The sequence below is a fragment of the Pistacia vera genome, unplaced genomic scaffold, assembly GCF_008641045.1.
Source record: "Pistacia vera cultivar Batoury unplaced genomic scaffold, PisVer_v2 Contig36, whole genome shotgun sequence".
Lineage (NCBI taxonomy): Eukaryota > Viridiplantae > Streptophyta > Magnoliopsida > Sapindales > Anacardiaceae > Pistacia > Pistacia vera.
The window spans coordinates 1,547,661-1,572,748 of NW_022196179.1; the positions used below are offsets into that span (position 1 = coordinate 1,547,661).

At 35.5% G+C, this 25,088-nt stretch overlaps 3 protein-coding genes across 3 annotated transcripts; 1 reads left to right on the plus strand and 2 right to left on the minus strand.

Annotated features, from left to right (window-relative positions):
- Positions 1-2,063: 2,063 nt before the first annotated feature.
- On the plus strand, positions 2,064-3,223 carry LOC116139869 (putative disease resistance protein RGA3). The gene is made up of 2 exons (XM_031425503.1): positions 2,064-2,357; positions 3,155-3,223. Exons 1-2 carry the CDS (start codon positions 2,064-2,066, stop codon positions 3,221-3,223), a joined length of 363 nt encoding a protein of 120 aa, XP_031281363.1.
- Positions 3,224-4,120: 897 nt separating this feature from the next.
- LOC116139870 (putative disease resistance protein RGA3) lies at positions 4,121-7,139 on the minus strand. The gene has a single exon (XM_031425504.1). It carries the CDS (start codon positions 6,863-6,865, stop codon positions 4,121-4,123), a length of 2,745 nt encoding a protein of 914 aa, XP_031281364.1. The 5' UTR covers positions 6,866-7,139.
- Positions 7,140-8,224: 1,085 nt separating this feature from the next.
- Positions 8,225-12,020, minus strand: LOC116139918 (disease resistance protein RGA2-like). The gene is made up of 2 exons (XM_031425559.1): positions 8,555-12,020; positions 8,225-8,458 (listed from the first exon to the last, which is right to left on the minus strand). Exons 1-2 carry the CDS (start codon positions 11,973-11,975, stop codon positions 8,445-8,447), a joined length of 3,435 nt encoding a protein of 1,144 aa, XP_031281419.1. The 5' UTR covers positions 11,976-12,020; the 3' UTR covers positions 8,225-8,444.
- Positions 12,021-25,088: the final 13,068 nt, after the last annotated feature.

Here is a 25,088-nt window from a genome sequence, read left to right on the forward strand (position 1 = left end):
AGGAAATTTACATGAGGCAACCTGAGGGGTTTGTATGTAAAGGGAAGGAAGACTTGGTGTATAGGTTGAGAAAGTCTCTGTATGGGCTTAAACAATCACCAAGGATGTGGTACCAAAAGTTCGACTCCTATGTTCTTCAATATGGTTTTAGCCGCAGCAACGTGGATCACTATGTGTATGTAAAAAGGTTAGAAAATGTCTTTGTTATTTTAACCTTATATGTAGCTGATATGCTGCTGATAGGGAATAGCAAAGAGTTGATAAATTCTGTGAAGGGTTTGTTGGCTGCACAATTTGACATGAAGGATCTTGGGGCTGCAAATTTTATTTTGGGTATGCAAATTACCAGAGATCGTCAGAGTTGTAAATTGTGGTTAGGGCAGAGAAAGTACATCGAGGAGGTGTTGAAGAAATTTAACATGGTAGACTGCAAACCTGTGAAGACTCCTATGACTTTGGGAGTGAAATTGTCTACTGATCAGTGTCCTAAGTCTGAGGAAGATGCTGAAGAAATGACACATGTGCCATATGCGAGTGCTGTAGGTAGTTTGATGTATGCCATGGTGTGCACGCGACCCGATATTGCACAAGTAGTAGGAGTTTTGAGTCGCTTTATGTCAAATCCTGGAAAGGAGCATTGGAGTGCTGTAAAGAGGGTTCTTAGATATCTTCGTGGGACCTCGGATTTATCATTATGTTATGGAGGCATGGCGACTGGGGATGAGCTAGATGTGATAGGTTTTGTGGATGCTGATTGGGGAGGTGATCTCGATAGTAGGCATTCCACAAGTGGGTATGTATTCTGTTTATTTGGTGCTGCTGTTTGTTGGATGAGTAAAAGGCAAAGTACTGTGGCTTTGTCATCGACTGAGGCAGAATACATGGCATTGACACATGCTGGCAAGGAAGCTATGTGGCTTCGAAGATTGAGTTTAGAGCTTGGCTTCAAGCTTGATGCTGTGAAGATTGGATGTGACAATCAAGGGGCTATTTACTTAGCCAAGAATCCTGCCTTTCATTCGCGATCAAAACACATTGACATACAATACCATTTCATCAGGCAAAAGGTGGAGGAAAAATTGGTGTTGTTAGAGAAGGTTGATACACTTGTTAATGCTGCAGATTTTCTTACCAAGGCTGTGAGCTTAGCAAAGTTTACATGGTGTGTTGATGAGGTAGGCCTTCATTGTGTGAAGTATTCGCCAAGTGGGAGAATGTTGGAGTTGTCGACTACTTCAGCATTAATGGGTAACGGAGACGCACTCGGGGGTCCTATTGACAGGTCAGCGGGCGGGTGCCCCACTCCCCGGTGAGCGGGTGGGGGTCGCGGGGGCAACGCCCCCGAGCCCGTAGGCGGTTTTGGGCTTTTCCATGTATAACCGCTGTAGGATTTCCTTTAAGTTATTAATTCCTTTTTGGGTTGGGCTTAGGAATAGAAATCCTTGTAAAACTAGGTTTAATCTCTTAAACCTAGTATATAAACATACTTTTCTCTTGTTATGAGTGTGAGAGCAATTCATTAATTGTAAACGAGAGAGGTGAGGCATATTGCAATAATATTGACTCAGCTGAACGTAGCCCACATTGGGTGAACCAGGGTAAATCGCGCGTATTATTTTTTCTTTGTTTACTGTTTGTTTTGTTTTACTATTATTATTTTGTTCCTGTTGTAGTCTCTATTTCGTTCAACCATTACTATTGCCCTTTTGTCCATCAATCAGTTCAGTACAGGAGAAAATGCATTCCCATCTTCGGGACCAGGATAGCTCACTCCTGGAATGTGATTGCCCAACCATATAAAACAAGACAACCCTTCAAGGGCTCTTATTACTTCTATTTGTTTTCTAAGTCGGTTTATAATTTTCTTAGACGGCAATCGAAATTCTAGATAACTACAAGCATAAGGAGTCAAATTTCCAAGTCTTTTTTTATGTCCTGGATTTTTATTTTCATCAACTTCCAAGAACACAAAGGCCTTTTCGTATTATTTTCGCCGGCCAGTTCTATCTTTTTGCAATTACAAATTTCACTCATAGCGTTGGATTTCCATATTGAAAATGAAAATGACTGACGCTCTCGTTCAAATGTTGCTGGAGTATCTGAATTCACTCATCCGAAAGGAGGTTGGGTTGCTCTGGGGTATTAACGACGAAATGAAAAAACTTTCGAGCTTGCTCTCAACTATTCAAGCTGTGCTTGAAGATGCTGAGGACGTGCAACTAAAAGAAAAGGCAATTCAGAATTGGTTGCGGAAGCTTAAAGCAGCAGCTTATAAGGTAAATGACATCTTGGATGATTGCGCAACGGAAGCTTCCTGGTTAGAGTCTAAACGCCAAAATTCAAGGTTCATCAGCAAGGTATACACTTCTTTCATTAAAAGGCTTCGTCCCACTACTATTTTATTTTGTCACGTGATTGGCAATTGAATGAGAGAGATTATTTGGTGGTGTAGATGAATTTGGCCAATGGCTTTATTTCAACAAGTGGAAATTAGGAGACAGAAGAAATTGATAATGGCATGACCTTGTTCATGAACAAAAGCGCCGGCCATTTTCAATTGCAAGTTTGACAATCCAAAGCTCTGAGGAAGATTTGCAAAGGATGCTGCATGTGGAGTTCATCCAAAGTCGATAAATTTGATTTTTTTTTTTTAATTATAAAATTTGAATTTATATCCTTTTCTATATAAAGTATGAGAATCTGCAAAACTTTTCAATATATTATTAAAACTGATTTCATAGTGCAATTAAAAATGGTTAAATATCTGTTTACGCAATGGTTTATTTTACAAAATAATAATAATAAATAAAAAATCCTAAAATTTAATTGCAAATTTAAATAAAGTAGAAGGAAACTCCAAGCCACCAAATCCACATTCATCACCATCTAAAGCAAAAGCAGCTTTGCCCATTAGCAAATAAGTCAACCTCAAGGGCTCCTCATCTTTGCAACTTCCCAAAAAGTACTTAATGAATCCCTCCAGTTTCCCCACTCCTTCCCACACTTGGATCCCTTAACTCCAACAAAACCCCACCTTCACATTCACAACAATTGCCAACACCACCCCTGTCTTCCTCTTTTTCGTTTCTCTCTTCAAAATGATCGCATGTACCCAGAAGCTGCATTAATATTTTAATGTCATCAACATCATTAGATTCTTGATCATGGGTCGTTGTTGGGTTTATCTGCTGAGGGCATTGTTGGGTTGAAGTTGGAAATTTAGGAGACAAAGATAAAAATACTTGTGGGGCTTCACTGTTGTCACTTTCTTGAAGAGTTGGGCTGTTGTGGGTTTGGTCTAAATGGAGATAGATGGGGGAGCCAAGCGATTCTGTTGATGATTTGAACTTAAGAGTTACTTTCTTCAACTGGTTGCGCAGAAAACAGTTGTTGTGTCTGATGTTCAAGTGTCAATCTTTTCTAAACCTGTCCGCAAATTAATTAAAAAAGGAATGAGGTAGAAATGCAGATTAAATATAATTAGTCATGGAGATGAATCGTGAGCAATACTGGACTATCGACAAAAACTGGATTCATCTTGAATTTGATATTGCAAATAAGACCTTGTTCTGTTGTTCATGAACAAAAGCGTCCGCCATTTCAATTAAATACTATTACACCGTCTTTTTTCATAAACTTTTTTTCACAATTTTGAAAGAGATAATTCACAATTGTTCTCTCGATATGATAATTTACAATTAGTTAACTATGATTTATAGATGGGTCTCATTTTTTTTTTTTTTTTTAATGAATGGCGTGCTTCTACTGCTGTCAAATCTTGAAATCTTCCTCTCAAGGTTGAAACACATCATCACAACCACTAGGAAGGGTTCAAGATTGACTAGATGGGTCTCATTGCGAGATAATCAATAACGAATTATCACCTTGGGGTTGTGAAAAAAAGTTTGCAAGAAGAGATTGTAAGTGTAATGTTACTCTTTTCAATTGCAAGTTTGATAATCGAAAGCCCTGAGAAAGATTTCCAAAGGATACTGCATCTGGCGTTCATCCAAAGTTAATAATTTTTTTTTTAATTATAAAATTTGAATTTATATTCTTTTTTTTTTATACAGTATAAGAATCTGCAAACATTTTTAGTATATTATGTCTACTTTGTACGTTAATGATCCATGAATGTAAGTATGTAACATGTGATTTGCTGAAACAGATGACAAAGAGTATGAAGATATAGGTAAGTAAGGCTTCTAGAATGTGAGATTGATTTTAGAAGTTCCCCATTGCAAGAATGAATCACTAAACTTTTTGCTGAAGGAAGACATGGCAAGGTAGTTAATTCAGGACAATCGTAAATTTTTAGCTTCGTAAGACATGGGAATAACTCACTTCCATCTTGTCTTGACAACATTTGTAACCTCGGCAATCCATCAATGTGGAGTTCCTCCAAATACGGGAATTTTCTCTCACCTTGGAAACTTGTATTAATGTACTCTAGGTTAATCAAATTTATAATTGTAAGACATCGAAGCCGAGGAAGTTGCCACAAGGGAGGAAGTTGTCGACAATTCTCACAATCAGAGAGCGTGATAGAAACAACATTACTTAGAATTTGATAATCCATCCAAACTGGAAATTTGGCACCTTTATAACCTTCAATTTTCAAAATTTCAAGGTTTGAGTGAGGCTGGAGAGCTTCAAATATTTTTTCAACCTTTTCTCGGGATTCTGATTCACTATTAAGTTCCCAAGATAATTCCAAGCGGCGTAGATTCGGTTTTTCGACCGAATTGGCTTCTTGGGTATCCATCAGATTGCCCACTCTATTAAGATGCGTGACACGTAATTCTTCTCCAAGATTTAAGTATTTCAATTCAGCCAAGTGGCAACCTCTCCTCTCACCCACGATGAAGAGAGTTAAAGTTTTTAAGCAAGTGATCTGTCCAATATGTGGAGGCATTTGAGATAACTTGGTACAGCCATTCAGATGAAGATGTCGAAGATTTTTCAAGCATCTCATGCGGTTAGGTAGCTTCCGAAGTGCAAAACAATTTTTCAGATTCAAAGTCTGCAAATTAAGCAAGTTACAAAGTGATTTAGGAAGCAGTTTGATACCGCCGTGAGAAAGGTCCACGTACCTTAGATGCTTTAAATGGTGAATTGAGGATGACACCGACATTCCAATTGTGGGCATACGAAGAACTCTCAACGAGATTAATGTCGAGATGTCACAAGAAAATCCTGAGGCTGGAGCCATGATTAATGTCCTTAAGGTTTCAACTCCATACAAAGCTTCAGAACCTTTATATGATGATTGGAAAGAATTAACATCTATTCTGACATGAAGAGTGCTTTTTGAGATATTATTTGAATCTTTGGCCTCCATGACAGCAAATTCATCCTTAACAATAAATTGTGCAAGATCATGAACAAGATCATGCATTTTAAATAATAAATTATTCTCAAACTCATCTTTTTTTGCATCTTGAAAAAAGGATCGCCAATATAGTTCATTGCATATCTCAATGCCAATATCTTCTGGCTCAAAATTTTGACTGCACTGAATAAAGCCACTGGCAATCCAAAGATGAATCAACTTTTGTCTCTTAATTTCGGAATCCTTTGGGAAGACAGCACAAAAGGCAAAACATCTTTTTATTTTCGATGGCAAATGGGAGTAACTCAATCTTAAGGCTGGTAAGATGGAATTTTTATCTTGTGGCAAATTCCAGAGCTCACTTTCCTTGATACAAAGCCACTCATTTTCCTCACTTTTATAACGCATCAAGCTTCCAAGAGACTTTACAGCCAGAGGCACACCGCTACACTTCTTCACTATCTCTTTCCCTACTGCAACAAGGTTTGGACGTTCTTCTTTCTCTTGTCCAAATGCCCGTTCTTTAAACAACAACCAGCATTCATCTTCTGATAATCCTGACAAATGATGCATGGGAAGCGTTCCCATAATGGATGCAACCTTTCTGCTTCGAGTAGTGACAATAATCGAAGCACCTTTCGATCCACATGCCAACACACACTTTAATCTATCCCACTTCTCTTCATCTTCACTCCATACATCATCTAGCACAAGCAAATACCTTTTCCTGTTCAATATATCTTGAAGGCGTCTCTGCAAAGGGTCTAACTCTAGATCTTCACAAGCAGTTCCAGTTGCAGATCCAATTATAGCTTTTATGATCTTCTTCACACTGAAATCCTCTGAAATGCAAACCCAAATTCTTAGCTCAAAATGCATGCTCACTCTCTCATCATTGTAGACCACCTGAGCAAGTGTTGTCTTCCCAAGCCCCCCAATACCAACAATAGGGTAGACGGAAATGTCATCACAACAAGCTACATGATTCACCAAATTTTCAACAATTATTTCTTTATCTTCATCTCTACCATATACGTGAGATTGAGTAATGATGGAGCCAGTTTGGCGTTCTTCTCCAACTTCAGCTCCCCTCTGTAAAACTACCTCATTCAAATGAAACTTTGTCCTCTCCTCTGCAATTTCGTCTAACCTCTCTCTAATCTCTCTCATCCTAATGCCAATCTTGCGACAAAATAAAATATTATCTGGACGAAGTTTATTTAAGAAAGAAGTGTTTACCTTGTTGATAAACCTTGAATTTTGGTCTTCAGACTCTAATCGAGAGACTTCTGCTGCACAATCATCCAAGATGTCATCTACCTTATAAGCTGCTTCTTTTAACTTCTGCAGCCAATTCTGAAGCGCCTTGTTTTTCACTTGCTTCTCCTCAGCATCTTCCAGCACAGCTTGAATAGTTGAGAGCAAGCTGGAAAGTTTTTTCATGTCTTTGTCAATACCCCAAAGCAACCCAACCTCCTTTCGGATGAGTGAGTTCAAATTCTCCAGCAAAATATGAACAAAAGCGTCAGCCATTTGCAATTGGAAGTTCGAAAATCCAGTGCTCTGAGAGAAATTTGTGATCGGAAGTAAATAGAGGTGGCCTGAGTAAACGGAATTGGAAGACTTGAAGGTGTTTGGAAGTCAATATTTGTGGATTCTGACTTGGAAATTTGAGTCATGTGGGATGCTAATAAGAAATTTACAGATTAACAATTAAGAGAAAAGAAATAGAAGGCTTTTGAAAAGTCTAGCTTCCCGTCTCTGGAATTTTCAAGGAAGATGGAAATGCAATTTCTACTCTAATTTATTATCAAAGTAAGAATATGTGTAGATTGATGAAGTGGTAAGATTGAAACACTAATGGAGACAAATGCCTTCACCGACAGTGCTCATTAACTTCTAATGGATGATTGACGTTGTAAAGAATAAAAGATTGAGGATTGAGGAGAAAAAAGAAATGAAAGATTCTACAAAAGCTTACTTTTCCCATGATAAGATTACTCTGTCAACACTGGTCGGACGTTAGCTATTAGAATCTTATAAAGTGTGGTATTTAAGCTGAGGGCTCTCCCACCGGCTTTCAGTCTATTGACACTAATTCGATGATAGCCTTTTCTTCGTTTAGACTACTAGCTCTTTAAACTGTTTTTCTTCGTTTAGACTACTAGCTCTTTAAACTGTACCTTAATCTAGTCTATAGATAACTCTTTCTATAGCCCAACCCTCCTTTAGTTTATACCTTAATCTAGCTTATAGAACAATGTTGGACTATCAGCAAAAACTGGACTCATCTTGAGAAGCCCAACCCATTAATGAATTTGATATTGCAAACAAGGCCTGTAAGCCCTGAATTGGCACGAAAGAATTACTATTTTCTTTAAATTGCAATTGCAAGTTTGACCTTATTCATGAACAAAACGTCCGCCATTTTTAATTGCAAGTTTGAAAATCCAAAACTCTGAGAAAGATTTCCAAAGGATACTGCATCTGGAGTTCATCCAAAGTCAATAAATTTGATTTTTTTTTTTTTAATTACAAGAATCTGCAAATCTTTTCAGTATATTATTAAAACTGATTTCATATTATAATTGAAAACGGTTTAATATTTGATCAAAATATATAACATTATTTTTTAGATTCCAAAAATATTTAAAGATTTTCTTACCCAAAAAAAAAAAAAAAAAATAGCAATTTCATTTTCTTGCTGGAAAATTTTAAATTACGTGGAAATACTTGAGAAAGTTTTTAGAAAAAATAATTAATAAATCCCTTTAAAAATATACGTATTCACATATGTTTCCCTCAAAATAAAAAAATATTTACTCAATGATTATTTAACAAAAATAATAAAATAAAATAACCCTAAAAGCATTATAGATAATCTTCAATAAATTGCATCTAATTTAATTTAGTATCGTTATCTCCACACAAGGAGAAAATCATAATCGAAATGAAATTAGTCACAGAGCCTTTTCATGGTTTTTTGGTTATATACTTCAAGCAGAAATATGTTGTATACATATACTATTACATGAAAGTTTCACATTAATTAATAATTATGCAATAAGCATCAACTAACAGTTCATACCTTCACGGCATTCCTACAGTATCACTAGCTCTTCATATCTGCAATAAATCAAAATAAAATCTATGTTTATGGGGACAAAATGTTAATACTTAAGCAATTGAAGAAATTCAAAAGGGGAACATTGATTGACATACCTCCCAACTTGATGCAACCATATAATGGGTGTAAGGTTACAACACGAACGTTCGGAACATGTGCTATCTTGTACCAATCTTCTCCTGTTTCCTTCTCACATCTCTTCACCAGTTCAGGGCATGCCAAAATGAACAATCCTTGTAGATTGGTGAGGCTCTGGATGCTGGCGGGAAGAGATGACAACTTTGGGCATTCATCAATATACAAAGACTGAAGAGATGTTAGGTCTCCCAGCCAGTGAGGCAATGATGCTAATTCGGGGTACCAGCGTATGATCAGTGTTTGCAATGTAGGGGCATACCTTATGGACTCAGGTAAGACTGTCAACTTTGGACAATGATTGCCACCCAAATATGATGGGTGTTCGCCACATATGGTCAACTCCTGGAGGGAACTAAGGTGTTTGATACCATTAGGAAAAGTCACCAGCTCTGGGCAGCCCTTAAGCCTCAAGCTTTCAAGGGCGGAGAGATGTCGTAACCCCTCTGACAAATTTGAAAACTTTATGCACTTTTCTAAAGTCAAATGCTGAAGAGAGTTTAGGCCTTCCAATACTTGCTCCGGAAAAGCCTCAAGCTCAGAGCATTCATAAATTGTTAACGATTTAAGACCATTGAGGCTAGCTCGATCAGTGGCAAACCCTTTAAGCTTTTTGAACCTTCTAATAGACATTTCGCAAAGAGAGGAGAGATTTTGCAGAATCTCATGAGGAAGGTAAACTAAATCGCAATTTGTATCAAGATGTAGGTAAGTAAGGCTTCTGAAATGTGAGATTGATTTTAGAAGTTCCCCATTGCAAGAACGAATCACTAAACTTTTTGCTGAAGGAAGACAAGGTAGGGTGGTTAATTCAGGACAGTCGTAAATTTTTAGCTTCGTAAGACATGGGAATAACTCGCTTCCATTCTGTCTTGACAACCTTTGTAACCTCGGCAATCCATCAATACAGAGTTCCTCCAAAGACGGGAATTTTCTGTCACCTTGGAAACTTGAATCAATGTACTCCAGGTTAATCAAATTTATAATTGTAAGATATCGAAACCGAGGAAGTTGCCACAAGGGAGGAAGTTGTCGACAATTCTCACAGTCAGAGAGCATGATAGAAACAACATTACTTAGAATTTGACCATCGATCCAAACTGGAAATTTGGCACCTTTATAACCTTGAATTTTCAAAATTTCAAGGTTTGAGTGAGGCTGGAGAGCTTCAAATACTTTTTCAACCTTTTCCTGGGATTCCGATTCACTATTAAGTTCCCAAGATAATTCCAAGCGGCGTAGATTTGGTTTTCCGACCAAATTGGCTTCTTGGGCATCCATCAGATTGTCCACTCTATTAAGATGCGTGACACATAATTCTTCTCCAAGATTTAAATCTTTCAATTCAGTTAAGTGGCAACCTCTCGTCTCACCCACGATGAAGAGAGTTAAAGTTTTTAAACAAGTGATCTGTCCAATATGTGGAGGCATTTGAGATAACTTGGTACAACCATTCAGATAAAAATATCGAAGATTTTTCAAGCATCTCATGCGCTTAGGTAGCTTCCGAAGTGAAAAACAATTTTTCAGATTCAAAGTCTGCAAATTAAGCAAGCTACAAAGTAATTTAGGAAGCTGTTTGATACCGCTGTGAGAAAGGTCCAGGTACCTTAAATGCTTTAAATGGCGAATTGAAGATGACGCCAACATTCCAATTGTAGGCATACGGAGAACTCTCAACGAGATTAATCTCGAGATGTCATAAGAAAATCCCAAGGCTGGAGCCATTATTAATGTCCTTAAGGTTTCAACTCCATGCAAGGCTTCGGAACCTTTATATGATGATTGGAAAGAATCAACATCTATTCTGACATGAAGAGTGCTTTTTGAGATATTATTTGAATCTTTGGCCTCCATGACAGCAAATTCATCCTTCACAATAAATTGTGCAAGATCATGAACAAGATCATGCATTTTAAATAATAAATTATTCTCAAACTCATCTTTTTTTGCATCTTGAAAAAAGGATCGCCAATATAGTTCATTGCATATCTCAATGCCAATATCTTCAGGCTCAAAATTTTGACTGCCCTGAATAAAGCCATTGGCCATCCAAAGATGAATCAACTTTTGTCTCTCAATTTCGGAATCCTTTGGGAAGACAGCACAAAAGGCGAAACATCTTTTTATTTTCGATGGCAAATGGGAGTAACTCAATCTTAAGGCTGGTAAGATGGAATTTTTATCTTGTGGCAAATTCCAGAGCTCACTTTCCTTGATAGAAAGCCACTCATTTTCCTCACTTTTATAACGCATCAAGCTTCCAAGAGACTTCACAGCCAGAGGCACACCGCTACACTTCTTCACTATCTCTTTCCCTATTGCAACAAGGTTTGGACGTTCTTCTTTCTCTTGTCCAAATGCCCGTTCTTTAAACAACAACCAGCATTCATCTTCTGATAATCCTGACAAATGATGCATGGGAAGCGTTCCCATAATGGATGCAACCTTTCTGCTTCGAGTAGTGACAATAATCGAAGCACCTTTCGATCTACATGCCAACACACACTTTAATCTATCCCACTTCTCTTCATCTTCACTCCATACATCATCTAGCACAAGCAAATACCTTTTCCTGTTCAATATATTTTGAAGGCGTCTCTGCAAAGGGTCTAAGTCTAGATCTTCACAAGCAGTTCCAGTTGCAGATCCAACTATAGCTTTTATGATCTTGTTCACACTGAAATCCTCTGAAATGCAAACCCAAATTCTTAGCTCAAAATGCATGCTTACTCTCTCATCATTGTAGACCACCTGAGCAAGCGTTGTCTTCCCAAGCCCCCCAATACCAACAATAGGGTAGACGGAAATGTCATCACAACAAGTTACATGATTCACCAAATTTTCAACAATTATTTCTTTATCTTCATCTCTACCGTATACGTGAGATTGAGCAATGATGGAGCCTGTTTGGCGTTCTTCTCTGACTTCAGCTCTCCCCTGTGAAACTACCCCAGTCAAATGAAACTTTGTCTTCTCCTCTGCAATTTCATCTAACCTCTCTCTAATCTCTCTCATCCTCATGCCAATCTTGCGACAAAATAAAATAGTATCTGGAAGAAGTTTATTTAAGAGAGAAGTGTTTACCTTGTTGATAAACCTTGAATTTTGGGCTTTAGACTCTAATCGAGAGACTTCTGTTGCACAATCATCCAAGATGTCATCTAACTTATAAGCTGCTTCTTTTAGCTTCTGCAGCCAATTCTGAAGCGCCTTGTCTTGCACTTCCTTCTCCTCAGCATCTTCCAGCACAGCTTGAATAGTTGAGAGCAAGCTGGAAAGTTTTTTCATGTCTTTGTCAATACCCCAAAGCAACCCAACCTCCTTTCGGATGAGTGAGTTCAAATTCTCCAGCAAAATTTGAACAAAAGCATCAGCCATTTGCAGTTGCAAGTTCGAAAATCCAAAGCTCTGTGAGAGATTTGTTATGGGAAGGGGATAGAGGCGGCCTGAGTAAATGGAATTGGATGACTTGAAGGTGTTTGGAAGTCAATATTTGTGGGTCCTGACTTGGAAATTTGAGTCATGTGGCGTGCTTTTCAAAAGGCTAGCTTTCTCTGTCTGTTTATGCAATTGCAAGTTTGAAAATCCAAAGCTCTGAGAAAGATTTCCAAAGGATACTGCATCTGGAGTTCATCCAAAGTCAATAAATTTGAATTTTTTTTAATTATAAAATTTGAATTTTTATCCTTTTCTTTATACAGTATGAGAATTTGCGAACCATTTCAGTATATTATTAAAACTGATTTCGTATTATAATTAAAAACGGTTTAATATTTGTTTACAACATTTGATCAAAATCTATAACGTTATTTTTTAGATTCTAAAAATATTTAAAGATTTTCTTTTTTTAAATTCACATTTTTTTGCTGAAAATTTTTAAATTTCTTGGAAGTACTTGAGAAAGTTTTTAGAAAAAGTAAATAATAAACCCCTTTAGAAATATATGCATTTAAATATGTTTCCCTTAAAACAAAAAATATTTACTCAATGATTATTTTACAAAAAAATAAAAATAATAATATATCCCAAAAGCATCTATATCTATATATTAATTTAATTATAAGGCCCACTCTTGCTATTGATCACCATTTGGACACCATGTAGGATTCCAGCAAGGATCTCTTAAATTCCATGTAAGATTCCAGCATGATCTCTATAATAATTACATGTGTTTGGCCTATTTGCTTTGTATAGATTGTTTACATTCGCATTCAATAATCTGTATAAATTTCTCGCATCCACATTCACATTAAATGCTCAAATTGTTATTTGGTTTGTAGAAACCGTTCACATTCACATTCAATGTTTTGTAGAAGTCTTTCACATTAACATTCATATTAAATGTTGGGATAATTCGCATGCATTCATTGTTTTGTAAAAACTTTTGACATTCATATCCACCGTAATTGTTTTGTTGGTTATATTGCTTTTGTATATGCAAATGTGAAGTGGCGCATTTAATTTTTTTGTGAAAGGGTATACATGCATGGATAGGCATGAATACTAATGGATTGAGAACGTGTATTATTGATTTTTGTGAATGTGAAAAGATGCATTTAATTAGTTGAGTATTAATTACTTTGAATCCTCTATATATATATATATATATATATATATATATCCATTATGTAATAGTTTGTTATACAATTTATCTAAAGAAAGACATGCGTGTAATTCCTAATTCTTATTTGTCATTGTTTTCTTTTGGTTTTTCCAGTTTATTATTAAACTTTTGATGTTGATAATGTATTCATTTCTCTACGCATCTTTGATTGGTTGGAATTCATTCGCTGTTGTATTGTTATAGTCCTATTTGATTACTTTACGCATCTTTTCCATCTTCATTTTCATCTGTTTCGGAAAAATCAAGTGATGATGACCTGTGAGGACTGGTATCATTCGACATTTCAAAATAAATATGTGAGGATTTGTGTCATAAAAACGAATTCAATTTTAGTAATGAGAAAGGAAAACAAATCTATATATATATATATAGATATTATATATATATATATAATTATATATTGCTAAGTAAGTAACTTTTATTAAAAAGAAGAGGATTTACAAAAGCCCACAAAAAAGGCGGCCAATCTCCATCGAGACATCCCCGTGTAGGGTGCAAAAAATAAACAAATGCCTAAACCTAATGCTGCACAATTCTCTTGGGAACCTATCTAAACCAAGAGAAAAGAGAGATAAGATCCAAGAGAAAGAATCTAGCTAAGAAATCAACAACAAAACACCATCCTCAAGACAATCACATAGGTTTGGCTCCAAAAAACACATACAATGAGACACAAAGAAGACTCAAGGCAAAGAAAACAAAAAGAGTGAGGATACACCACGACAAATTCTTCACAATAACAACAAGCAAGCTAGTAAGTCTCTCAATGAAAAAACAACATCTCACGCAATCACATGGTCATCAATAACGTCGGGAGTGGAATGGGTGTCTTTGAAGATGGTTTTAGGAAGTCTCCATGAATCAACCAACTTCCTATTTTTATGGGAAGATTTAATATTGCTGGGTCCATGGCTTTGTCTCTCACCACACTTTTGATAGTTTTGATAATAGTGAGAGAATTCTTACACTATCCCTCAAGGAAAACAAATATTGATATATAGTTTTAATTGTAATTGTTTAATCCCTTTTTGTTGATATTTTTTTATGTTACATACATAAATTATGAAAAGAGGTTGTTGTTGAATATAACTAATTTTATTTGTTTAACAAATATCAACTGATGTTTGATGCCAAACCATATAGCTTTAGTAAACCATTTGTAATATGTCAAACCATTATTATTATCCCTAAAGGAAAACAAATATTAACATGTAGTTTTAATTGTAATTGTTTAATTTCTTTTTGTTGATATTTTTTTATATTGCATACGTATATAATGAAAAGAGATTGTTGTTGGATATAACTAATTTTATTTGTTTAACAAATATCAACTAATGTTTGATGCTAAAACCATGTAGCTTTAGTAAACCATTCATTTTTTCATCACACACATTTTGGTTTCCACTGAACAATAAGTCGTAAATTGATCATAACTTGCTCAATAAAAATCCAATTGATACGAGGTTTGAATCTGTAAAAACTAGACCGATAGGGCTTTCATTTATATATTATATGCTTAATTTGGATGACTGTAGTCCCACTGCCAAACTATTACTTTTATCACCACACACATTTTGGTTTCTATTGAACAATCAGTACTAAATTGACCATAATATGCTTAATAAAACTCCAATTGATGAGAGGTTTGAATTTTTAGACACTACATAGATAGGGCTTCAATTTTATATGCTTAATTTTGATAACTGTAGCTCCACTGCCAAACCATTCTTTTATCATCACACACATTTCGGTTTCTGCTGAACAATCAGTAGTAAATTGATCATAAGTTGCTCAATAAAACTCCAATTGATGAGAGGTTTGAATCTTTAGAAACTAGACAAACATGACATTAATTTGATATGTTATGCGCGTAATTTGGATAACAGTAGCCCCACGGACAAGCCATTCTTTTTATCATCGCACATATTTCAGTTTCCCCTGTTTCTTGATTTCCACTGAACATTCAGTAGTAAATTGGCCATAACTTACCCAATAAAAGTCCAATTGATGAGCGGTTTGAATCTTTGAAATTTAGAAAGATAGAGCGTTAATTTGATATATTATACAAAGAATTTGGAGAACTATAGAACTACTACTGAACCATTTATTTTATCATCACACACATAAAACTAATTCAATTTTAATGATGACAAAGGAAAACAAATATTGATATGTAGTTTTAATTGTATTTGTTCTATCTCTTTTTATTAATATTTTTTTATGTTACATACATATATCACGAGAAAAGGTTGTTGCTGAATATAACCAATTTTATTTGTACAACAAATATCATTTGATGTTTGTTGCCAAATCATTTAGCTTTCGTAAACCATTTGTAATATGCCGAACCATTATTATTATCCTTAAAGGAAAATAAATATTGATATGTAACTTTAATTGTAATTGTTCTATCTCTTTTTGTTGATATTTTTTTATGTTACATACGTATATTACGAAAAGAGATTGTTGCTAAATATAACCAATTTCATTTATTTAACAAATGCTAACTGATGTTTGATGCCAAACCATGTAGCTTTAGTGAACCATTCATTTTATCATCACATATATTTCGGTTTCCACTGAACAATCAGTAGTAAATTGACCAAACCTTGCTCAATAACATTCCAACTGATGAGCGGTTTAAATCCTTGGAAACTAGACAGACAGGGCTTTAATTTGATATATTATCTGCTTAATTTAGACAACTGTAGCCCCACTTCCAAAAAATTCCTTCTATCATCACACACATTTTGGTTTCCATTGAACAGTCAAGAGTAAACTGACCATAACTTGCATAGTAAAACTCCAATTGATAAGAGATTTAAATCTTTGGAAACTAGATGGGCAGGACTTTAATTTGATATATTATAAGTTTAATTTAGATAGCTTTAGCTCCACTGTCGAACTATTCCTTTTATCATTACACACATTTTAGTTTTTACTGAACTGTTAGTAGTAAATTGATCATAACTTGCTCAATAAAACTCCAATTTGAATCTTTAGAAACTATATAGACAAGGCTTCAAATTTAAATATTGTACACTTAATTTAGATAAATGTAGCCCCACTTCCAAACAATTCCTTTTATCATCACAAGTCAGTAGTAAATTGACAATAACTTGCTCAATAAAACTTCAATTGATGAGAGGTTTGAATCCTTAAAAACTAGACAAACAAAGCTTTAATTTTACATATTATACCTTTAATTTGGATAACTATAGCCCCACTATCAAACCATTCCTTTTATCATGATACACATTTTAGTTTCCGCTGGACAGTCAGTAGTAAATTGACCATAACTTACTCAATAAAACTCCAATTGATGAGCCGTTTGAATCTTTAGAAACTAGATATGCAGAGCTTTAATTTGATATGTTATACGCATAATTTGGATAACTGTAGCCCCATTGTTGAATAATTTCTTTTATCATCACAAACATTTTGGTTTCCCCTCTTTTTCGATTTACACTTAATAGCCAGTAATAAATTAGTCATAACTTGCTTAATAAAAATCCAATTGATGAGCGCTGAACCTTTGGAAACTAGAAGGACAGAACTTTAATTTGATATATTATACAATGAATTTGGATAACTATAAACCTTCTGCCGAACCATTTATTTTATCATCACACATATAAAACCAATTCAATTTTAGTAATAACAAAGGAAAGCAAATATTGATATGTAATTTTAATTGTATTTGTTCAATCTCTTTTTGTTGATATTTTTTTATGTTACATACATATATCATGAAAAAAAGGTTGGTGCTGAATATAACCAATTTTATTTGTATCACAAATATCATCTAATGTTTGTTGCCGAACCATGTAGCTTTAATAAACCATTTGTAATATGCCGAACCATAACAATTATCCTTACAGGAAAACAAATATTGATATGTAGTTTTAATTGTAATTGCTCTAGTTCTTTTTATTGATATTTTTTTATGTTACATACATATATCATGAAAAGAGGTTATTGCTAAATATAACTAATTTTATTTATTTAACAAATATCAACTGATGTTTGATGCTGAACCATGTAGCTTTAGTAAACTATTCATTTTATCATTACACACATTTTGGTTTCCATTAAACAATCAATAGTAAATTGACCATAACATTCTCAATAAAACTCCAATTGATAAGAGGTTTGAATCTTTAGAAACTAGACAGACAGTACTTTAATTTGATATATTATACACTTAATTTGGATGACTATAGCCTCACTACCAAACCATTCCTTTTATCATCACACACATTTGGTTTTCACTAAACAATTAATAGTAAATTGACCATATCTTGCTCAATAAACTTCCAATTGATGAAAGGTTTGAATCCTTAGAAGCTAGACAGATAGGGCTTTAATATGATATATTATATGCTTAATTTAGATAACCATATCCCCACTACCGAACCATTCCTTTTATCATCACGTACTTTTTTATTTCCATTGAACAGTCAGTAGTAAACTGACCATAATTTGCTCAATAAAACTCCAATCGATGAGAGGTTTGAATCTTTAGAAACTACACTGGTAGGGATTTAATTTGATATATTATACGTTTAATTAGATAATTGTAGCCCCACTACCGAACTATTCCTTTTATCATCACACATATTTTGGTTTCCACTGAACTGTTAATAGTAAATTGATCATAACTTGCTCAGTAAAACTCCAATTTATGAGAGGTTTGAATCTTTAGAAACTAGGCAGACAAGGCTTTAATTTGATATATTATTCACTAAATTAAGATAAATGTAGCCCCACTGCCGAACCATTCCTTTTATCATCACACACATTTCAATTTCCATTGAACAGTCAGTAGTAAATTGACCATAACTTGCTCAATAAAACTTCAATTGATGAGAAGTTTGAATCCTTAGAAACTAGACATAAAGGGATTTAATTGGATATATTATACCTTTAATTTGGATAACGGTAGCCCTATTTTCGAACCATTCATTTTATCATCACACACAATTCAGTTTATGTTAAATAATCAGTAGTTAATTGACCATAACTTGCTCAATAAAACTCCAATTGATGTGAAGTTTGAATATTTAGAAACTAGACAAGCAGAGATTTAATTTGATATGTTATACACATAATTTGTAGCCCTACTTTCAAACCATTCCTTTTATCATCACAAATATTTCGATTTCCCTTGTCTTTGAAAATTCTCTAAGGTTTCGTTTTATTGGGTTGATATGATGGTTAGAGTATTAGCTTTGTGTATTGCCTCTCTATGTGTTTTAGCTGATTTTTTTTTTTTTTTTAAATTATAGTTTGCTTTTTCCCTTTACACTGTTTGTGGTTCTGTAAGCTTGTGGATTTTTAGTTTATAGAGGAAAAAGGAATTTGCATCCTTGATGAACACTTCACAAACAGTGATGGTGTCTCATTAATTTCATCAAATAAGTAGGCATGTTACAGCATCTTTTGTCTAGGAAATAGTTGTAAACTTTCAATCCAAATATTCTTTTTTATTTGTAAAAAAGCATAATAAAGTCTATTTGGTTGAAAACCTTTGATGAACAGTTAGGTATGATTCTAAAAAAAAATACAATGCTGTTTTCGTTATTCAGTATGAAACTGTATAAGATTACATCCACCATTTTTTAAAATTGTATTCGGATCTCCTGTTCCTTTTTCTACCTCAATTATATTTTTAGTCTTGACAGCATCATTAAATTGGTATGCACAATTGTAAATTAATGGATTACTATATAGAAAAAATTTACCAAGGTGAATGCCAGCACTATCTTGACGACTGTGAGTCCAAGAATGAGAAGAGAAAAGCTGATGACGTTGTTCAAGCCTCTAATGGGAGTCAATAGTTGAATGGAAAAGAATTCTAGGACCAACCAACTATAGATGTAAGATTTACATGTTCTTTGTGTTGATCTCTACGAAATTGTAGTATTTTCAAAAAAAAAAAAAAAAAAAAAAAATTCACAAATAGAGTTTAAGTCTTGGGATAATTACATCAACAAGTGGAAACGAGGAAGGGAAACTCTATTATTTTTCCTCTATCAGGAAAGCACTCGTGAGAGTTGGCCTGATGGTTAAGGAGGTTTGCTCCCTTCTTTAAGTTTCTGGTTCAAACCTTAGAGTCACCTATCATAATAATATTGTGACCTATCGAATTATTTGGATTTGCTAAGTGTTCAAAGGACCCAATTTACCTGATCATTTAGATTTATAAGATGTTCAATAGACCCGACTTATCTGATTATTTGGGTTTATAAGATGTTTCATAAACTCAAAAGTATTATTTGAGGTATACGTAAAACTATAACAATTGAGAGAGACTATATAAAACTGACAGATAACTGTTCCGTCATCAAATTGTCCTCCCATGACAATCCTTTTCTTTGATTTCTTCCAAGCGTGAGATGCAAAAGAAGCCAGCTTACCTCTTTCTCAAATTTCACCAATAAATCAACAAGCCCTCTGCCCTCGTCTCATTAATACAATACAAGTGGTCATCCATCTATGCACTCTGTCCTCTCTGGCCAGTCAGTGGCTACGGTCCAGGACGACTCCATCATGAAAGAGGTGGAAATGATTAACTCGTCTAAATCCTTACCACTGTGGTCACCACCCAGAATTCTCGCCACCAATGGTACCCTCTAAATACAGCCACCTATTTTAGTCCTACTCGTTGTCTCTTTCAGTATCATAATGCATTGGATTGCGCTCTTATCTACAGTACCTACTTTCTCCCTCATTTGTGCAACCCGGTTGCCTTTCAATGCTCTTTTCATTTGCCACAAAACCAGAAATATAACTAACAAGCATAAAAACATTCTCAGTCCTACATAAGTATTTATTCAGTCAATAAAATCTAGCACTGGAAATTTAGCTTCAGTCTTTTCTAAGATGTTCCATCTACTATAAAAAGGCATTATGAAAGGGAAAGAGTTGACTTATAAACAGCCTTAAAAATCCATCAAGTAGAAACGGCAATAACCAACATGAACCAGGAAGGCAGTCTGAAAACCAACCCTCAAAGCAAATCCAAGGAAATTTTGTTTCCAAAAGTCAATGACAAAAGTTAAAATAAATCGTATCAAAATCAGGGGTGTCACTCTGTTTATGCAGATAAAAATTTACACCAGTAAACCGACTCTGCCCTGTCCTCTTTGGTGAAAGCTACAAGAAGCTTGTGGATCTCACTAGTATAACTTGTGTACAACTTAACTTGAGAATCAACCATAGAGCAATTTTAATCACTTTAAAAATGTAAATTGGCACAGCAAAAACTTGAAGAAATGTTACAGTACCATGGCAGCAGGAATTCAATCAAACTAAATAGACATTTCGCGAAGAGAGGAGAGATTTTGCAGAATGCCATGAGGAAGGTAAACTAAATCTCAATTTGTATGAAGAAGCAGGTAAGTAAGGCTTCTGAAATGTGAGATTGATTTTAGAAGTTCCCCATTGGAATAATCAATCCGTAAACTTTTTGCTAAAGGAAGACAAGGCAAGGTGGTTAATTCAGGATAGTCGTAAATTTCTAGCTTCATAAGACATGGGAATAACTCGCTTCCATCCTGTCTTGACAACCTCTGCAATCTTAGACATTTACGAATAATGAGTTCCTCCAAAGACGGAAACTTTCGCTCACCTTGGAAACTCGTATCAATGTACTCCAGGTTATCCAAATTTCTAATTGTAAGATATCGAACCTAAGGAAGTTGCCACAAGGGAGGAGGTTGTCGACAATTCTTACAGTCAAAGAGCGTGATAGAAACAACATTGCTCAGAATTGATAATCCATCCAAACTGGAAATTTGGCACCTTCGTAACCTTGAATTTTCAAAATTTCAAGGTTTGAGTGAGGCTGGAGAGCTTCAAATACTTTTTCAACCTTTTCCTGGGATTCCGATTCACTATCAAGTTCCCAAGATAATTCCAAGCAGTGTAGATTCGGTTTTTCGACCAAATTGGCTTCTTGGGCATCCATCAGATTGCCCATTCTATTAAGATGTGTGACATGTAATTCTTCTCCAAGATTTAAACATTTCAATTCAGCCAAGTGGCAACCTCTCCTCTCACCCACGATGAAGAGAGTTAAAGTTTTTAAGAAAGTGATCTGTCCAATATGTGGAGGCATTTGAGATAACCTGGTACAACCATTCAGATACAGATGTTGAAGATTTTTCAAGCATCTCGTACGCTTAGGTAGCTTCTGAAGTAGACAACAATCTTTCAGATTCCAATTTTGCAAATTAAGCAAGCTACAAAGTGATTCGGGAAGCAGATTGATATTGCTGCCAAAAAGGTCCAGGTACCTTAGATGCTTTAAATGATGAATTGAAGATGACAACGACGATTCAATTGAAAGCACACGAAGAACTCTCAATGAGATTAATCTCGAGATGTCACCAGAAAATCTCGGGGTTGGATCCACGATTAATGTCCTTAAGGTTTCAACTCCATACAAAGCTTCAGAACCTGTAGCTGATTGACACAACCCGTCCCGAATTTCCTCATCCCGTAGGATCCGGGCGCTCCCACAAGACTCGGCTATCCGAGACGTGCCATGTAGAAAAACTGCGAAACCTGTTTAAAGACATACTTTTCCTGAATAACATCATAGTATTTCCATCTCCAAACATCTCAAAAAGACATGCATCATCTTTCGTTTTACAAAAGAAAATAGTTAGGGAAACTTTTGGTATCAGGTTTTCCACTTATACTACACATTCCAAAATATGAAACAAAAGGAAATACATCATGGAAAACATGAGTTCTTGAAACGAAAGTCCAGATTTACAATGCGACATAAATATAAGACCCACATAAAAGATGTCAACGCGTGGCACAACCCTGAGCGGAGGCTCTGCCGGCACGACTCGGAAGGTCCTGGTGGGGGGAAAACATTAAAAGGGGTGAGCTAAAATACTCAGTGAGTGGGGAAAAAGGGGGAGGTTTATAAAAGTTCTTAAAAAAAAAGATAATGCTAACATACAACATTTTCAAGCAAATCATGGCAACAATGTAACTTTATGAATATGCAATAGAACAACCACCCCGGTTCTCGCATACAATATACAATTTTTTTTCTAATCATCCTGCACTCAGTAAACTGTACTCTGACTTACTTCCTTTAACTGTATCGGATTCTGTAAAAACCTCAACATTTATTATTAAAACTCTCACCACAACTAGTACCCTGGGGGAAATCTGTCATAACTGGTGGGGTCCACACGCAGGCAGAGCGAGGGACGTACCTGTCATACCCGGCAAGGTCTATCATCGCGGGCAGAGCCTCAAAAACTGCATACCTGGCGGACCACTCAAGCCCAGGCAGAGCCATAAAATCTGTCTATACGCATGCGTAGAGCCAAATCTGAAACTGTCATACCGGCGGAATCCTGCATCGCTCGGTAGAGCCAATAATCTGTATCTCTGGGGGATGGGTACTTCGTAGGGTGGTTTTAGCACCATAACAATCTCATGCATAATCTCAAGTAACATATAAGTCAATAACACATTACTATGTTTATAAATCATGCATATATGACATAATATTAAAAATCACATATAGGGTGAAACTGCAATTTTCTAAACATGTTTCAGAAATTGAGGGTTTAACCCAGATAAAAAAATTACTCAATATCACATTACCACATCATATGTCCGACACCAATCTCTACAGTAGGTTCACTCCAATTACAAAGGCATCAGATTTAATTTTACTATGAAGAGCATATATATATATATATCATTACCCCCATTTAACCATTTCAAATTTTTGGAGTTTGTCAACTATTCATAAGCCAAGGTTCCAGTGTCGTAATTAATAATTTAATCTTTATAAAACAACGGAGTTAAATACTATATGAATATAATATATCATACTAAAGTGGTGGTATCACCCTTACTAGACAAAACATACTCAAGCTGCCTTAATTTCCAGCATTTCCAAACACAAATCAACCAACCTCCCACCACTATATTCTAGCGAGTGTAAGCAAATGGGGTGTCCAACAAAACACGGAATTAAAAACAAATTAGATCATCTTCTAATATGACCTCCAGCAAGCAAAACAATAAAAAAAAAAGAACCTACTCAAGCATTACTTAATATCTTGTCCAGCCGAAATAAATTTCTGTATACATAAATTTTCCAGCAACATACCAATAGACAGACAGCCGAAAGCAAAAAGAACTAACATCCACAATATATGTTTAATATCATCTTTGCTCAAATATGAAAAGCAAATCAAAACTTTAACATGCAAGGATCATTAACATGCAAGGACATTAGGCAACGTTTTGGGAAAAAGTTTGGATCCACTCACTCTTTATCCTATAGTTGGCTGCTATTACAGTGCTTGGATTCGATCTCCCCATTCAGAATGTAGAGCTGTGTTTCATGAACAACATATCCGAAAATCAGCACGATCGGACGCGAATGAGCTCTAGATCACGATTTGATGATCCACTGTTCACAGAATAAAACTAATAAACTCTCCCTTTCTCTTTGTTCTTCTTCTCTCTCATCTATCTTCGGCCAAACCACTCTTTCTTCTCTTCTCTCCCTTTTTTTTTCTTTCTTTCTTTTCTTCTCCTTCTCTCCTCTCTCTTTCTTTTCTCTTCTTTCTTCTGCTCTCGTTTCTCCTTCTCTTTGGCTAAACTGCCAGTCTTCCTCTCCTTTTAACAAACACTTTTTCTAAAATTATTTCTGCCCCAATCCTCTAATTTCAGTTTAACCCAGCCACATAAGCTTCCCTAGCAAAATGTCCAAATTTTTCCCTTGATACATGCAAACCCATCAGAGATTATTTCTTTGATTACCCCCTTAACACAGCTTTCAAAATGACAGAAATACCCCTATCTACTACCACAATACCAAAAATCAAATTAAAAAAAAAAGAATTAATAACTTAAATACAATTATGATCTAACAAAATCAGGAATGGGGTTTACAACTTCCCTCCTTAAAAGAATTTCGTCCCCGAAATTTCACTAACCTTATTGAAAAAGGTACGGGTACTTAGTCGCATGACATCTTCAGGCTCCATGTTGTCTTCAATCGCATGATTCCCATACGACTTTTACCCAAGGAATGGTTCTAGTACGGAGCACTTGCTTTTTATAATCCACAATTTGGACCGGCCTTTCCTCATAAGTTAGGTGCATCCAATTGAATCGGTTGTTGCTGGAGAATGTGGGAGGGACTGCTCATACTTACGGAGCATGGAAACATGGAAGACATTATGGATTCTTCCAATTCTGGTGGCAAAGCCAATTGGTATGCTACTTCACCAATTCTTCCAAGAATCATAAGGGCCAATTATCTTGGGTTAACTTACTCGCTTGCCAAACTCTAAACCTTTCCATGGTGAAACTTTTAGGAAAACCTATCACCACTTGGAATTCAAGCTCCCTTCTCCGCTTATCGGCATAACTCTTTTGTCTATCTTGAGCCGCCTTAAGTCTCGCCCTGATAATATTAATCTTCTCATTGGTATCTTGCACAATCTCGGGGCCTAACAATTTCCTCTCCGACCTCATCAACACACTGGAGTTCTACATTTTCGACTGTATAAAGCTTCATATGGTGGCATCCAATACTAGAGGATAAACTGTTATTATGGCGAATTCCACCAAGGGTAAATACACATCCCAATTACCCTTGAATTCATTAACAAGCCGCAACATATCCTCTAAAGTCTGAATTGTCCTCTCTACGAGCCCATCAGTCTGAGGGTGGATACCGTGCTAAAATTAGTTTGGTACCTAAAGCCTTCTGTAAACTTGCCAAAATCTAGATGTGAACCTGGATCCCGATCCGATACTATAGAACAGGGCACCATGAACCTCACAATCTCTGCGACATAGATGCTCGC

Bases quoted from the DNA above. Each gene is read 5' to 3' on its own strand.
- LOC116139869 (XM_031425503.1), top strand. From the start codon at position 2,064: ATGACTGACGCTCTCGTTCAAATGTTGCTGGAGTATCTGAATTCACTC. The intron at 2,358-3,154 runs GTATACACTTCT...CAACATCATTAG, and splicing joins ATTCAAGGTTCATCAGCAAG to ATTCTTGATCATGGGTCGTT.
- LOC116139870 (XM_031425504.1), bottom strand. From the start codon at position 6,865: ATGGCTGACGCTTTTGTTCATATTTTGCTGGAGAATTTGAACTCACTC.
- LOC116139918 (XM_031425559.1), bottom strand. From the start codon at position 11,975: ATGGCTGATGCTTTTGTTCAAATTTTGCTGGAGAATTTGAACTCACTC.